The sequence below is a fragment of the Salvelinus fontinalis genome, unplaced genomic scaffold (genome assembly GCF_029448725.1).
Source record: "Salvelinus fontinalis isolate EN_2023a unplaced genomic scaffold, ASM2944872v1 scaffold_0090, whole genome shotgun sequence".
Classification (NCBI taxonomy): domain Eukaryota; kingdom Metazoa; phylum Chordata; class Actinopteri; order Salmoniformes; family Salmonidae; genus Salvelinus; species Salvelinus fontinalis.
The window spans coordinates 297,768-315,616 of NW_026600299.1; the positions used below are offsets into that span (position 1 = coordinate 297,768).

Here is a 17,849-nt window from a genome sequence, read left to right on the forward strand (position 1 = left end):
CGAAAAAGAGCTACAATATCTTCCTCTCTCTCGCGCGGTAAAAAAAAAAAAAAAAAAAAAGTGCTATTTTCAGACGTTTAATTTCCAAACTTCTCCTCACACCCTCCTCACTGTTTGAGTTTGTTTTATCTTCTTCATGATTCACCGCGGTCTACAGGGCGTGGCGCAGCTAAGCCACACCCACCTAGCCGGGCTGTAAGTTCCGCCCTCGTCAGAAGTAGCAGAGTGAGAGAAGTCATGTCCTGCCCTTCACTTTTAGGTCCTGCAGGATAAAGGAAACACGTCCGTGTTTTAGAATCATGGCTTCGTCAAGAGATTCCCCTGTCTCAGGTACCCTGAGTTAAAATTGAGGAACAAAATCATCCAGAAATGCAGATTGGCTTTAAGTTCAGTGTCATCATAATAATTTATATTATATTATCCCCTAATCCCTACCAACCGAACACATCCCCTCTCACTGCAAAATCCCCCCCCCCCCCCCCCGCCAAGTATAAATGCACATTGTCGTAATAAACTGCCTTTGAAACTACCTTTGAACATTGTAAAACCAACTGGGAGAGAGAGGAGCCGTTTCAAAACTCACAAACTAAGAAGCTCTTACTTAGTTAGAATTCTAAAAGAGAAAACTTCATGAAATGTTCAGTGTTTAGAGACAGTAAGGCTGGTAAAAGCCTTCGCTCAGTACAGGATAATAAAGTTGTAGCAGCAATGTTTCCACTTCCTGGTCTTGGAGAGCTACAATGCATGTGGTTATCACTCCATGTGATGTCATAGTGTTAGGAGAACCCCGCCCACTAATTCGCTGAGCGCATATGCATGAGGTCGTTGGTCGGAATGAAAACCAGAGATGGCTACAGCTCCCTAGGATCGGGATTGGGAACAGATGCACTTGTTGCAGGTGCTTGAGGTAGAAGTTGCGCTCAACCACTGAACTAGGATCAGATCACCAACCCCCAATCCAAACCGTAGCAATAAGGGGATAAAAAAAGACATCTGACTATGGATCAGTGGTTAGAGGCAACATTTACCTACTACCATTGAGGTTGAGGAGCTCTCTCCAGGAGAGCAGCAGAGATATAAAATTGCCCCTACATGCTGATCTCAGGTCAGTTTTGAGGTTTCCCCCCTAATTGTTAAGGCAGGGTAAACTGATCCTAGATCTGTGGCTACGGGTAACTGGTACCTGGAGCGCAGTTGGCTGGGGATTATGACAGACCTTAAGTGCATGATGCTAGGACAGCAATGCCGAGGTAACCTGGTCTGTCACCACTGGGCGGCGCCGGTGAGCGCCAGACTGAAAGTGTAGTGCAAAAGAAAGCCAAACAAAAGAAGATAAAACAAAAAAACAAAACATTCAAAATATCCTAAAAGTTAGTAGTTATTTACTAAAACTTACGAACATGCATCCCTGATTGACTATTTTGTGTCTTTACTTTAAAAAGGATGCGGCCAATGTTGCTTTCGTTCACTTTTAAAGAGTAGCAGAATATCGAAGGAGGAAAGAAAGTTTTGCGTTTGTTAAAGAGCAATGGCTACCTGGCGATAGAAATAATGCGGTTTTGATTCAGCTTCCTGGTGAGAGAGCTTCCTGTGACATTACTAGTTTTAGAGTTGGTTCAAAACATAGGAGACAGGTCACTTACCAATTGGTACTAGTACTTAAATGAGAGGGGGGGGGGGGGGGGGGGGGGGGTTCAAGGACCATAATAGTTTGTTCAAAAGGGTTCATTTTTAACCCCCCCTAATTTTTCCGCAGCCCGGACTGCATTTAAAAGCAATGCAGGGTCAGTGTATCAAGTTCAGAATAGGGGGAGTTAGGGTTTTGGGGGGGATAATCAACATGCTTTACAAACTGTAATTAATAATTGTCACGTCACTCGTGGCTTTTGATGCATTTGTTTCGCCGCTTGATATAAAAGCTAAACTAATGTGCAGTGTCAAAACGACAACCGCAGAACCAGCCGATTGGTTTAGTTTTCATCTCCAGCTTGTTTTAGAATCCTCCTCATATCCCTGCGCTTGTGCTCACCCAGATACTGCAACAGTAAATTGGCACAAATAAAGCTCCATTTGTTTCCAATGACTTTAGTCTTAATGTGAAGGTGTTTTTATACATATATAAGGGGAAAGGTGGGGAGGATTCGTCGTCGTCGTTGTTTCTCAGTTAATCTTCAAATTCCATTTTCATTTTTTGCTCCTGGTTCAGGTCGGCGGCCTCCGGAGGCGCAACCTCTCGCGGCGTCGCGGTTGGCGTGGTCTCTGACTCGGCGGCGGAATCCTGTCCTCCCATCCTCAAGGTCAATTTGAGCTTCTTCTTAGGAGGGTTCTTCAGTGTGCCCAGTCGCTCCTTCACCTTGTACTCCAGTGTGCTGTGAGGGATCCCGTACATGTTCTGGGCCTTGGACACGCTCATCTTCCCGCCCATCACCATGCCGATGGCCTCTTCTAAGATCTGGCTGTTGTACTGGCGGTAGCGCCCCCTCTTCTTCCTGGGCTGCTTAGAGCACGGGTCGCCCTCGGGGTCGGAGGTCGGGTATGGTTGCCCGGAGGTCCCCTGGTCCACGTCGGAGCTCCAGTAGTCTGCCGCCCCATCCAGAAAACCTCCCAGGCTGCCTCTCAGGCTACCGGCACGACGGTTGTGCTTGGGCAGGATGACCCTCAGCTTCCTGCTCAAAGCATTCTCCACCCCACCGTGGCCCCCGGCGCCCACCACCATGGCCCCGTACCCGTACAGGTCTGAGGCATGGGAGTCCCATGACAGGTCCATGCCCCTCACCTGGGGGATCTTCAGGTCCACGGGCGGGGAGTGGTGGCCTCCCGGCTCCCTCTTCACCACCACCTCATGGTGGGTCTTGGTGGAGCCATGGTGGTGGCGGAGGCCACCTCCGGAGGAGCTCTTGGAGGAGAACGCCCCGTGGTGGTGGTTGTCCAAGAACAGAGGCAGGTCTTGGAGGTCTGAGAGGATGGCGCTGGCCTGCTTCAGCCTCAGCAGGCTGTCCAGTTGGTGGTGGTGGGCTTTACCGCTGGAGGAACCCCAAGGAGAGCCGTCCCGTGCCAGGAGGGGGTGGGGCTGCACGTGGTTCCCTTTGTTCCCGTGGTTGAGAAGCCCCGCTGCCTCCAGACTAGTCAATGAGGGAGTGGGAGGCTGGCCGAGGAGGCGGTGCTTCTGGCTGAGGAGCTCCTCCTTTTTAAGCAGCGAATGGGCCAATGGGGGCTTGAGGGGGGTAGAACTGACGTAGCTGTCCCTCAGCCCGTCCTGTAAGCTTCTCGGCAGCATGTCATCGTCCTCCACGTCCCGAAAGGAGTGCTCAACTCTCAGGGCACGCCTGATTGGAGGGAAAAGAGAAGAGAGGGGTGTTAACTTGGAAGTACTCAAATCAGTCAATTCAGAAAGTGAATTGTAATAAACCGAAAACTACAGGTTAAAATTACACTACTCTACTGATTGTTAATGCCAACAAACTAAAAGTACCACTTGGTTTTTAAATAATATTACCTTGTTTTTTTTAATGGAAGAAAGTTGAACTTTCTTCCATAATATGTCATTGTTTAGGGGGTTTATTTCAGCAAAACTCTTCGGCAGTAAACATATTACAGTAAACATATTACAGTAAACATGTAACCGTAAACATGTAACCGTAAACATGCAAAATCTAAATGATAACTTCATCTCCCACACTTTAAAGGAGCAATCTGCCGTTATTACATCAATTTCTGGACTCCTGAATTAGAGGTACCCACTGATTCTTGAAGAATATCACTTATAAATGCCTCATGAGGATAATTGTACCCCATCAGAACCCAAAATGTAAGCTTGTAATACTCCCATGTTTGTAAAAAAATGAATGTAAACAAACACTACATGTGAAACATGCTGAAAACTATAAGTCTGACATCATGGATGGTCAGTCCGTGCATCCATACAGATGTAGGATCTTATTTTGATCACTCTTTTGTTGCAGAGAATTTTTCTGCAAATATACAGTGCTTTCGGAAACTATTCAGACCCCTTGACTTTTTGCACATTTTGTTACAAATAGAAAACTGAATTAGCACATTTACATAAGTATTCAGACCCTATACTCAGTACTTTGTTGAAGCACCTTTGGCAGCAATTACAGCCTTGAGTCTTCTTGGGCATCACGCTACAAGCTTGGCACACCTGTATTTGGGGAGTTTCTCTCATTCTTCTCTGCAGATCCTCTCAAGCTCTGTCAGGTTGAATGGGGTGTGTCACTACACAGCTATTTTCAGGTCTCTCCAGAGATGTTTGATTGGGTTCAAGTCTGGGCTCTGGCTGGGCCACTCAAGGACATTCAGAGACTTGTCCCAAAGCCACTCCTCATTGTCTTGGCTGTCTGCTTAGGGTCGTTGTCCTGTTGGAAAGGGAACCTTTGCCCCAGTCTGAGGTCCCAGTCTCTCTTTACTTTACTCCGTTCATCTTTCCCTCAATCCTGACTAGTCTCCTACTTCCTGCTGCTGAAAAACATCCCCACAGCATGATGCTGCCACCACCATGCTTCACCGTAGGGATGGTGCCAGGTTTCCTCCAGAAGTGACGCTTGGCATTCAGGCCAAAGAGTTGAATCTGGTTTCATCAGACCAGAGAATCTTGTTTCTCATGGTCTGAGAGTCTTTAGGTGCCTTTCGGCGATCTGTTTTCAATCTCCAAGCGTGTTCTGTTGTTTATTTTTAATACATTTCCAAAAAGGTTTAAAATCATGTTTTCTCTTTGTCCTTATGGGGTATTGTGTGTACATTAATGAGGAACAAAAGTATGTCATCCATTTTAGAATAAGGCTGTAATGTAACAAAATGTGGAAAATGTCAGGGGATCTGAATACTTTCCGAATGCACTGTAGGTCAAATTATGATCATACATCTGTAGCTCTGTCTATGAATTTGAGAGTGGTTACATTTCTCCGATTTTTACTGAAACAGGGTAAGGGAGAATTGCTTTGTGATTGTTTTGACTGCCCCTTTAATTTCATGATTACTAGATATAGTATAGACGCAAATAACTACTTATATAGTCCCTTCAATTTAGAGACAGTACCTTTAATTGAAATTCAATTGACTTCCTGGCGTGATGGTAGGCGTTCAATCTCCATTTCAATTCATTACATTTGAGCAAAAATCCCATTTGAGAAAATGTTTTGGCTGTAAACTTGTGTTGGCTATTAGCTAGTTATATATCTTGTCAGCTTGACAAAGTAGTTGCCATCATACGGATTATAACTCGTTAGCTGTTCCATATGGTCTCATTACATGGGAGAGAGTGGCTGCTTGCATCCCAAATGGCACCGAATCCCTATGTAGTGCACTACTTCTGACCAGGGCCTATAGGGCACTACAAAGGGAATAGGGTGCTAGTTGGGATGAAAACAGTGTCTGATGAATTATATTTACTGTGCAAAGTGGATGTAGCCGGAGCTATATTACGCTCATTACAGCACGATATCTCCCATCTTTAACAATTAAGGTGCTCATGAGACACAGAGAAAAAGAGACAATTAACACTAATTTCCTATATTTTTTGGACCATGTGTAAAACATGCATGTTGTGACAGAGTGAGTCACTTTTATATTAGGTAATTAGAGCTAACTTACTCGTGTCAACCATTTAATTTAGTGTCTGTCTTTTTCAAACTCAATTTCATTCAAATCATTTTGTTTCACGCAGAGACAAACTTATTTAAAGTGAACTGCAATGCTTTGTTGTTTCTTGGTCCCCATCTTGCATGAAGCGTAACTATCCATTTACATGGACATTTAAAATTCAATTTGGTTAAAAATCAACCAAGCAACTTTACTTTACCACGAAAAATACAAAAATAAAAAAGTGATTTAAATGTTATTGAATCTTAATGCTGTTTAAAAGATAGAGAGTCATGTACTGAGTTAACAGAGAACACACACACAGTCTGCTACACTAACAAATAACGTGAGGACAATGAGAGGAGGGAAAACATCAAGGACACACAGCATGAATTACCAGGATCATAATACCAATGCTTCCCTGGGATAAAGACTCATTTGCCTGAGACGGTATAGAGGGCGCAGAATGGAGCGCATTGTGATCAGGTTGCAATTAACGGTATAGGATAAACTGTACATAGTAACTGTGTCATAGAATTCACCTGACAACACAATAGACAATGGCTGCGGTTGGAGTTGACGGCAGAGAGGTCTAGTTCCCAGCTAAAGGAGAATTAACCTTGGCATGTCTTGTATAGAAATAGTCACAAAAAGGGTTGAGCAACACAAGGATGCTCAGTTTTTTCTCCACTCATTATTTTAGAAAATCTGTCCTTTTGAGCTCCCTTTCTCCTTTCCATTATGTTGACCTGAAAGTTGTTCCTATAAGGGCTAGAAAGAACATTCTGTTTACTATGAAACCTGTGCCAAAGCTCCCAAATTACATTTCCGCGACGTGTCTTAGCGTTTCTATTTCTGAACTACCTGAGAAAGAAGTGACTTTTTTCTGACCTTGGTGTCGGGTACTGTTCAGTATGTAACCATAGCAACAGTAGCCTTTAAGCAGGAAGCACACATCCCAGTCCCCCGCAGACGAGCAGAGTGACAGCTCAATGCTACCTTCTAAATAGGACCATAGATATGTCAATCAGAATGGAAGGGGAAGTGTAGACAGATAGTGAATGAGCCTTAGCACTGAGGACGTCAGCAACCAAATCCTGTGAAGAAAAAAACGCTTTCTACCAAACTCTGCTTTATCCTATACGTCTGCCATATGGACATGCATATGTCCAAAACAAGTACACACGTTGGATCTTAATTTGATCACTCTTTTGTTGCTGAGAATTGCAAACCTGTAGTGTATTTGAGTTTTAAAAAGGATTCTCAAGTTTGTAATTTCCACTTTGAAATTCCAGAAAAATGTATCAACCCCGACAAAAATGTCCATTAATTATAATCCACAATATAATTAACATTTCCTGTTGCTACAGGATTATTTTCCTGCTGTAGCAAACTGGCTCAAATGAAGATCCGACATCTGTAAATCCAGTGTATGGATACCCCTGATGAGGTAATAATGACACACACACATCCCTGATGAAGTAGTTATGTTTTACAATGACATTTAGAATATACTTGATGAGGGAGTTAGAAGGTGGTTTCACAGTAATGAGGGCTGCACCATACAGTCTACATCTTATAGTCTACTATAGTCTACACCGTATGGTCTACACCATTTTGTCTAGTCTACACCACACAATCTACACCACACAGTCTACATCATATAATCTACTATAGTCTACACCATATAGTCTACACCATATAGTCTACACTATACAGTGCATTCGGAAAGTATTCAGACCCCTTGACTTTTTCTACATTTTGTTACATTACAGCCTTATTCTAAAATGGATAAAATGATTTTTTCCCTCATTGATTTACACCAATTTTTTCACTTTTATGAAAAATAAAAAACAGAAATACCTTATTTACATAAGTATGCAGACCCTTTGCTATGAGACTCAAAATTGAGCTCAGATGCATCCTGCTTCCATTGATCATTCTTGAGATGTTTCTACAACTTGATTAGAGTCCACCTGTGGTAAATTCAATTGATTGGCACACACCTGTGGTCCCACCTTATGGTCCCATAAGGTCCCACAGTTGACAGTGCTAGTCAGAGCAAAAACAAAGCCATGGGGTTGAAGGAATTGTCCTTAGAGCTCAGAGACAAGATTGTGTCGAGGCACAGATCTGGGGAAGGGTAACAAAACATTTCTGTAGCATTGACGGTCCCCAAGAACACCGTGGCCTCCATCATTCTTAAACGGAAGAAGTTTAGAACCAAGAATACACTTGCTAGATAGACTGAGCAAACTGAGCAATCGGGGGAGAAGGGCCTTGGTCAGGGAGGTGACCAAAAACCCGATGGTCACTCTGACAGAGCTCCTCTGTGGAGATGGGAGAACCTTCCAGAAGGACAACCATCTCTGCAGCACTCTACCAAACAGGCCATTATGGTAGAGTGGCCAGACAGAAGCCACTCAGTAAAAGGCACATGATAGCCCGCTTGGAGTTTTCCAAAAGGCACCTAAAGGATTCTCAGACCATGAGAAACAAGATTCTCTGGTCTGATGAAACCAAGATTGAACTCTTTGGCCTGAATGCCAAGCGTCACTTCTGGAGGAAACCTGGCACCATCCCAACAGTGAAACATGGTGTTGTGGGGATGTTTTTCAGTGACAGGGACTGGGAGACTAGTCAGGATGGAGGAAAGGTGAACGGAGCAAAGTACAGAGAGATCCTTGATGAAAACCTGCTCCAGAGTACTCAGGACCTCAGACTGGGGAAAAGGTTCACCGTCCAATAGGACAACGACCTTAAGCACACAGCCAAGACAATGCAGGAGTGACTTCGGGACAAGTCTCTGAAAGTCCTTGAGTGGCCCAGCCAGAGCCCGGACTTGAACCCGATCGAACATCTCTGGAGAGACCTGAAAATAACTGAATGGGAGAAACTCCCCAAATACAGGTGTGGCCAAGCTTGTAGCGTCATACCCAAGAAGACTCCAGGCTGTAATCGTTTACAAAGGTGCCTCACACAGTACTGAGTAAAAGGTCTGAATACTTATGTAAATATGATTTTTTTTTAAATAATAATTATACATTTGCAGAAATGTCTAATGTGTTTAGTCAACTGTAGTCTACACACAGTGGTGGTTAATGGTGTATGGTGACTAGTGGCACTTGTTTGCTGTTGTGAAACTAAAATGAACAAACTAGTGATGTATTGGTTATTATGGTGTCATGATCTTTTTAAAGGATACTGTTATAATTTGATTGTGTAAGTAAATACTTGGTTAATTTTCACACTGTAAAATAAAGGGGTCAGCTAAATGAGTGAGATGATCTGTGTTTGGTAATATATCTGTGGTCCAGGAGGAAGGGTGGAGGGATGGAGGACGTGTGGAGCGAGGGAGGAGGGGGGGGTGGAGGAGGGGTGGAGCGAGGGAGGGGGGGGGGGGTGGAGGAGGGGTGGAGCGAGGGAGGAGGGGGGGTGGAGGAGGGGTGGAGCGAGGGAGGAGGGGTGGAGCGAGGGAGGAGGGGTGGAGCGAGGGAGGAGGGGTGGAGCGAGGGAGGATGGTACATCCAGTTCCTCATCCCCCTCTTTAGTTAATATTACATGACCTGATCATTAGAGAATCCCAAACCACCAACGCTGCTTCTGATACACCAACGAGGTGTCTTACAGCAGATTACACACACCACCCTCACCATACATTATCGCTTTGGGGCGATAACATGTATCGAGCCGCTCAAATCCATCTCTGACCTTCTGTGTGTTCTAATCATTCCAAGGTCTATTCCATAGTTACACAGGTGATTTATTCTCATTTAAAGCAGGAAAACAAAGTTTGTACGGTGTGTTAATCATGCAAATATGACTTGAAGGCAAAACACTCAGGTATCAATAAAATCCACCACGACAATGTGGGCAAGTAAATAAAAGCGGGATAGAGAAGAGAGAGTTAGTTACTTATAAATACCTAGGTACTGTAATCATACTGATAATGGATGAGGGTTAGTTACTAATAAATACCTAGGTACTGTAATCATACTGATAATGGATGAGGGTTAGTTACTAATAAATACCTAGGTACTGTAATCATACTGATAATGGATGAGGGTTAGTTACTTATAAATACCTAGGTACTGTAATCATACTGATAATGGATGAGGGTTAGTTACTTATAAATACCTAGGTACTGTAATCATACTGATAATGGATGAGGGTTAGTTACTTATAAATACCTAGGTACTGTAATCATACTGATAATGGATGAGGGTTAGTTACTTATAAATACCTAGGTACTGTAATCATACTGATAATGGATGAGGGTTAGTTACTTATAAATACCTAGGTACTGTAATCATACTGATAATGGATGAGGGTTAGTTACTTATAAATACCTAGGTACTGTAATCATACTGATAATGGATGAGGGTTAGTTACTTATAAATACCTAGGTACTGTAATCATACTGATAATGGATGAGGGTTAGTTACTTATAAATACCTAGGTACTGTAATCATACTGATAATGGATGAGGGTTAGTTACTTATAAATACCTAGGTACTGTAATCATACTGATAATGGATGAGGGTTAGTTACTTATAAATACCTAGGTACTGTAATCATACTGATAATGGATGAGGGTTAGTTACTTATAAATACCTAGGTACTGTAATCATACTGATAATGGATGAGGGTTAGTTACTTATAAATACCTAGGTACTGTAATCATACTGATAATGGATGAGGGTTAGTTACTTATAAATACCTAGGTACTGTAATCATACTGATAATGGATGAGGGTTAGTTACTTATAAATACCTAGGTACTGTAATCATACTGATAATGGATGAGGGTTAGTTACTTATAAATACCTAGGTACTGTAATCATACTGATAATGGATGAGGGTTAGGGTTAGTTCTCTTCCGACGCTGAAAGCCCTTGACATCGTAACGTAACAAGAGTTGTTTATCTTGGAAACCAATGGGAAATAACACATTGATCACTACAATGATTGTTCATAACATCGGTGGAGGTGGAGGTGGAGGTGTGTGTGTGTGTGTGGCGTGTGTGTGTGGCGTGTGTGTGTGGCGTGTGTGTGTGGCGTGTGTGTGTGTGTGTGTGTGTGTGTGTGTGTGTGTGTGTGTGTGTGTGTGTGTGTGTGTGTGTGTGTGTGTGTGTGTGTGTGTGTGTGTGTGTGTGTGTGTGTGTGTGTGTGTGTGTGTGTGTGGTGTGTGTCTTACCCCTTGACTGTGGGCGATAGGGTGTAACTGTGAGAGTTTTTGAGGACGGTGCCGTGGGCCTTCTTGGTGGAGAGGTCTAGGACTCCATCTGAGGATTAGCATACACAGATACACACACACTGTTTTAGGGCACAGTTCATCAGTGTATCTAAGTATGTACTGTATAACTTGACTTCAATTGATTGGGACTTTTTAAATTAATGTAATTAACATAGTAAATGTGTCGTTCAATAATAGCTGTTTCTGTTCCTCTATAAATCACTGGAAATGAGAAAGGACTCCAGGAGAAGAATACAACATTGAAAATCATATGAATAAATAGTGAAAAGAATCATTACCGTTCCCTGCATTCTGCTCTTTGTTTAAAGAGTAATAACTATTATATTCCTCTTTCCACTGACTGAACCACACACACACACAAACACTCCCCCTCCTCCACGGGTTAGTAATCCCCAGAGTGCAGCTGACCTGTCTGATGACCTGTCTGATGACCTGTCCGTCTGAACAGAGCTGAAGGACCTCTTTAATCTTTAGGGCTTTTTGGTTGGACAAAACAAGGTTGTGATATTAAAATGAATTTCTCTCTGTGTGTGTGTGTGTGTGTGTGTGTGTGTGTGTGTGTGTGTGTGTGTGTGTGTGTGTGTGTGTGTGTGTGTGTGTGTGTGTGTGTGTGTGTGTGTGTGTGTGTGTGTGTGTGTGTTTATGGGTGTGTGTGGGGGGGCATACATAAAAACACTATAATACAATATATGGTCACAGGCATTAGAGGATAATCCAGGCCAAATGTCTATAGGGCAAGAGGGATTTTAAGGCATGGGGGTTAATGTTTTTAAGATTCAAAAATCTATTTTTCAGCATAACGCTACTTGGCATTCAGCCTCCAACTGTTTGTTAGAATTAGGATACTAGTAGTTTTCATTTGGCCCAGTCTGTTTGGCTCTATACAACTTTTCCTGGTCCAATTACAGGTTGTGGGGGATTTCTAGGGATTGTTCGGGAAAGTTACAGGGGATGTTCGGATTATAAAAAAGTTTGAGAAAATATGTATGGGAGTTAAAGGATAATTGTAGGAAAGTACAGTCCTGTCCTGGCCAGTTTGGTGTTGCCTTACCATAGTTCTAGGTGAGTTAAGTTACAAGTTATAGGAATAAAGAGAAATTATAGGGGAGATATAGTCGAGATAGAAGACCTATAGGGGAGATGGAAGATATCAGAGAGATAGGAGGTATATGGGATATTAGAGAGTTATAGGGGAGCTATAGGGAATATATAGGATATATAGTCAATATGGGAGATATAGGGATATAGTAGAGCTATAGGGACTATATAGGATATAGGAGAGATATAGGGGATATAGAAGAGATACAGTGGAAGTCGGAAGTTTACATACACCTTAGCCAAATACATTTAAACTCCGTTTTTCACAATTTCTGAAATGTAATCCTTGTAAAACTGCCTTGTTTTAGGTCAGTTAGGATCACCACCTTATTTTACGAATGTGAAATGTCAGAATAATAGTAGAGAGAATGATTTCTTTCAGCTTTTATTTCTTTCATCACATTCCCAGTGGGTCAGAAGTTTACATACACTCAATTAATATTTGGTAGCATTGCCTTTAAATTGGGTCAAACATTCCACAAGCTTCCCACAATAAGTTTGTTGAATTTTGGCCCATTCCTCCTGACAGAGCTGGTGTAACCGAGTCAGGTTTGTAGTCCTCCTTGCTCGCACACGCTTTTTCAGTTCTGGCCACACATTTTCTATGGGATTGAGGTCAGGGCTTTGTGGTGGCCACTACAATACCTTGACTTTGTTGTCCTTAAGCCATTTTGCCACAACATTGGAAGTATGCTTGGGGTCATTGTCCATTTGGAAGACCCATGAGACCAAGCTTTAACTTCCTGACTGATGTCTTGAGATGTTGCTTCAATATATCCACATCATTTTCCTCCTCATGATGCCATCTATTTTGTGAAGTGCACCAGTCCCTCCTGCAGCAAAGCACCCCCACAACATGATGCTGCCACCCCCGTGCTTCACGGTTGGGATGGTGTTCTTCGGCTTGCAAGCCTCCTACTTCTTCTTCCAAACATAACGATGGTTATTAAGGCCAAATAGTTATATTTTTGTTTCATCAGACCAGAGGACATTTCTCCAAAAAGTACGATCTTTGTCTTCATGTGCAGTTGCAAACCACAGTCTGGCTTTTTTATGGCGGTTTTGGAACAGTGGCTTCTTCCTTGCTGAGCGGCCTTTCAGGTTATATCGATATAGGGCTTGTTTTACTGTGGATATAGATACTTTTGTACCTGTTTCCTCCAGCATCTTCACAAGGTCATTTGCTGTTGTTCTGGGATTGATTTGCACTTTTCGCACCGAAGTACGTTCATCACTAGGAGACAGAACGCGTCTCCTTCCTGAGCGGTATGAAGGCTGCGTGCTCCCATGGTGTTTATACTTGCGTACTATTGATTGTACAGATGAACGTGGTACCTTCAGGTGTTTGGAAATTGCTCCCAAGGATGAACCAGACTTGTGGAGGTCTACCATTTTTTCCCCCTGAGGTCTTTGCTGATTTCTTTTGATTTTCCGATGATGTCAAGCAAAGAGGCACTGAGTTTGAAGGTAGGCCTTGAAATAATCCACAGGTACACCTCTAATTAGCTTCTAAAGCCATGACATCATTTTCTGGTGTGTATGTAAACATCTGACCCACTGGAATTGTGAAACAGTTAATTATAAGTGAAATAATCTGTCTGTAAACAATTGTTGGAAAAATTACTTGTGTCATGCACAAAGTAGATGTCCTAACCGACTTGCCAAAACTATAGTTTGTTAACAAGAAATTTGTGGAGTGGTTGAAAAAATGAGTTTTAATGACTCCAACCTAAGTGTATGTAAACTTCCAACTTCAACTGTAAGAGAGCTATAGGGGAGATATAGGGAAGATATAAGGGATATATAGGAGCGATATTGGAGATATAGAAGAGATATAGGGGATATATAAGAGAGATATAGGGGATATATAGGGAGAGATATAGGGGAGATATAGGAGAGATATAGAAGAGATATAGGGGATATATAAGAGAGATATAGGGGCTATATAAAAGAGATATAGGGGATATATAAGAGCGATATAGGGGATATATAGGGGAGATATAGGGAGAGATATAGGAGAGATATAGGGGATATATAAGAGAGATATAGGGGCTATATAAAAGAGATATAGGGGATATATAAGAGAGATACAGGGAGAGATATAGAAGAGATATAGGAGATATATAAGAGAGATATAGGGGATATATAGGGGAGATATGGGGAGAGATATAGGAGAGATATGGGGGAGCGATAGGGAGCAATATAAGCAAGATATAGAGGAGCTAGAGGCAATATAGTGGAGATATAAGCAAGATACAGCAGAGATATAGGCAAAATAGAGGAGATATAGAGGATATATAAGTGAGATATAGTGGAGATATGGTAGAGATATAGGAGAGATATAGTAGAGATATAGGGGATATATAGTGGCTCATAGGAAAGACATGGGAGATATTGAAGAGATAGGGAGGCTATAGGAGACATAAGCGATATATGCGAGATATAGGGGAGATATAAGCAACATATAGGGGAGATATAGTCAATATAGTGGAGATATTGGCGATATAGGGAGATATAGGGGAGATATAAGCAACATATAGGAGAGATATAGTCAATATAGGGGAGATATTGGCGATATATGCGAGATATAGGGGAGATATAACATTTACATTTAACATTTAAGTCATTTAGCAGACGCTCTTATCCAGAGCGACTTACAAATTGGTGCGTTCACCTTATGACATCCAGTGGAACAGCCACTTTACAATAGTGCATCTAAATCTTTTAAGGGGGGGGGGGGTCAGAAGGATTACTTTATCCTATCCTATAAGCACCATATAGGGGAGATATAAGCAACATATAGGGGAGATATAGGAAAGATAAATGGAGATAGGAGAGATACAGGGCGTTCTATTGAAGCTATGGGGGAGTTCTTCAGTCCAAGTTTTTCTTCTACTTATTTATTGAATACTTTTTCTTATTTCTCTTTTTCTTATTGTTGTTGCACTGTTGAGAGCGAGCCTGCAAGTAAGCATTTCATTGTACTGTGTACACCATTTTATCCTGTCCATTTGGTAAATACGTTTTGATTCGATATGGATGTGTAAGTGGTGTCTTACCCTCTGTTTTGGTCTCTGTGGGGTCAGGCCTCTTGACGGTGAGGTCCAGCGGAGAGTCCTGGTCGGCCATGAGAAGCTTGCTGAGGACGGGGTTCTGTGCAGAGGCAGCAGCACCGGTACCACTACAGTTACTACCGGCTCCGTTCCCACTGTCCGGGGCGAAGGCAGAGGCGGGGCTGAGGCCCGGTCCCGGGGTGGGGGACGGGGGGCTGGACGCCCCCGGCAGGGCGAGGGGGGCCGGGGCTGGAGAGGCCGCTCTCGGCAGGAGGCGGCTTTGGTCCTTGATGCCGTTGGGCTGGGGGTGGTGGGGGGTGTCCTGAGAATAGCTGTTTTTTGAGGTATATTCGGCAGCGAACTGACGGATCATTCGCTGCATTATCTCACGAGCCACTAGAGGGATGTGGGGGTCCGAGAAGCTTGGGAGGTCTGCTAGAGACAAACAAACACACAACATTAGACGCCTATTAGAACTTTCTTCATCTGTTTAACATTCCAACGACTGGCTAAAGATCTGGCAGCACTACAACTAGCAACATTAAAGCTGCAATATGTCACTTTTTGGGGCTCCGGACCAAATTCACGTAGAAATGTCAGTTATGAATCTATCATTCTCACTGAAAGCCAGTCTCAGAAGTTGTATATATGTTCTATGTGCACTATTTCTATGCTTCCCTTATTTAAATTTAGTTTTTGCATATTTTACTTTCGGTTTTGTACACCAGCATCCAACAGCTGAAAATACAATATTTTTGGTAATTGAAAATGTATTTCACAGCGGTTTAGACCGTACAGCAATTTTCTAAGCTATACATGTTTTGTCACATAAACTGAAATTAGGCGAACTATTCTAATTTTAGCAACCAGGAATATTTATATATATATAAACTGATAACAATTAAGGTAGATGTGACTATACACACATAAAAAATAAAAAAATACAGACTGTTAGAATGTGGACATAGATGTATACCTACAGGACATGTTGTTTAATACCTCTCTGTAATAATACAGACAGACTGTTAGAATGTGGACATAGATGTATACCTACAGGACATGTTGTTTAATACCTCTGTAATAATACAGACAGACTGTTAGAATGTGGACATAGATGTATACCTACAGGACATGTTGTTTAATACCTCTGTAATAATACAGACAGACTGTTAGAATGTGGACATAGATGTATACCTACAGGACATGTTGTTTAATACCTCTGTAATAATACAGACAGACTGTTAGAATGTGGACATAGATGTATACCTACAGGACATGTTGTTTAATACCTCTCTGTAATAATACAGACAGACTGTTAGAATGTGGACATAGATGTATACCTACAGGACATGTTGTTTAATACCTCTCTGTAATAATACAGACAGACTGTTAGAATGTGGACATAGATGTATACCTACAGGACATGTTGTTTAATACCTCTCTGTAATAATACAGACAGACTGTTAGAATGTGGACATAGATGTATACCTACAGGACATGTTGTTTAATACCTCTCTGTAACACTACAGACAGACTATTAGCTAGGCTTCGTCGCAAATGGCACCCTATTCCCTATGCAGTGCACTACTTTGGACCAGAACCCCATTGGCCCCTATAGTAGTGCACTACATAGGGAATAGGGTGCCATTTGGGACGCAGGTCTAGTCTACCCTGCCGTATAGCCCCCAACGTTCAGCCGCAAAACAACAAAGTGATTTAGCAGACAAGCTTTCTGGAAAAACATTTCCTTTTGGGCCGAGGAATTGTGCCCTTTGTCCGACGGGGAAGCTTGCTGCAAACAATACCTACGTCCTGGCACACTATTCCCAATACATTGCACTACTTTTAACCAGAGCCCTATGCAATCTGGTCAAACGTAGTGCACTGTGTAGGGAATAGGGTTCCGTTTGGGATGCCGACCGCGTTGACCCGAAACATAAAGCCGGGAGCATATCGACATTATAAACACATTTAGCTAAAGGAACATCACTGGGAAGGAAGAAACCACACCCTCAGACAAACTACACATATCTCTGTGTGTCTGTTTATATACTGTGCATAGTGTTTGTTCAGCTATATACACTCAGTGTACACAACATTTAGGACCTTTCTTATATTGAGTTGATTCCCATAGCTGGCTGGATGTCTTTTGGTTGGTGGACCATTCTTTATACACACGGGAAACTGTTGAGCGTGAAAAACCCAGCAGCGTTGCAGTTCTTATCTTCACTCAAACCGGTGCGCCTGGTACCTACTACCATACCCTGTTCAAAGGCACTTAAATATTTTGTCTTGCCCATTCACCCTCTGAATGACACACATACACAATTCAATTGTCTCAAGGCTTAAACATCCTTCTGTAACCTGTCTCCTCCCCGTCATCTACACTGACTGAAGTGGATTTAACAAGTGACACCAATAAGGGATCATAGCTTTCACCTGGATTCACCTGGTCAGTCTGTCATGGAAATAATGTTTTGTACACTCCGTGTATAGCAGCTTTAGGCCAGCTGAGAGCTGAGGGCCGAGGGCCGGGTGTGGAGTGTGAACCCAGATTGATTGGGCAGACACATTGATTGAATCAGCATCTGACTGAGTGACCTAATCCTCTCTAAAACAACCATGTATCTCGAATGGCACCCTGTTCACTAGTGCACTGCTTTTGACCAAAAAAAGTAGTGCACTACATTATATAGTGTAGGGAATAGGGGGCCATTTTGGATGCAGACAGTCACACACGGCACCTCTCTCTTCTCTAGGAGAGTATATAACCATAACAATACATGGTCACTTAACCGACACACTTCATTTTAAACTTCACTTTTTTTAGGACAAGTTTTTTTT

General features: G+C 42.5%; 1 protein-coding gene across 2 annotated transcripts in view; it reads right to left on the reverse strand.

The window, feature by feature from the left end:
* Positions 1 to 1,738: 1,738 nt before the first annotated feature.
* The window catches only part of lcor (ligand dependent nuclear receptor corepressor), a 74,772-nt gene continuing 58,661 nt past the window's right edge, over positions 1,739 to 17,849 (reverse strand). The window contains exons 5-7 of one of the 2 annotated variants that reach the window (XM_055911762.1): positions 15,012 to 15,437; positions 10,795 to 10,882; positions 1,739 to 3,326 (exon numbers count right to left, since the gene is read on the reverse strand). In XM_055911762.1, coding sequence (XP_055767737.1) covers positions 2,165 to 3,326; positions 10,795 to 10,882; positions 15,012 to 15,437 — 1,676 coding nt within the window. In that variant the 3' untranslated portion in view covers positions 1,739 to 2,164. Of the gene's footprint in view, positions 3,327 to 10,794; positions 10,883 to 15,011; positions 15,441 to 17,849 lie in introns of both variants that reach the window. The other variant, XM_055911761.1, reaches the window with a different exon arrangement.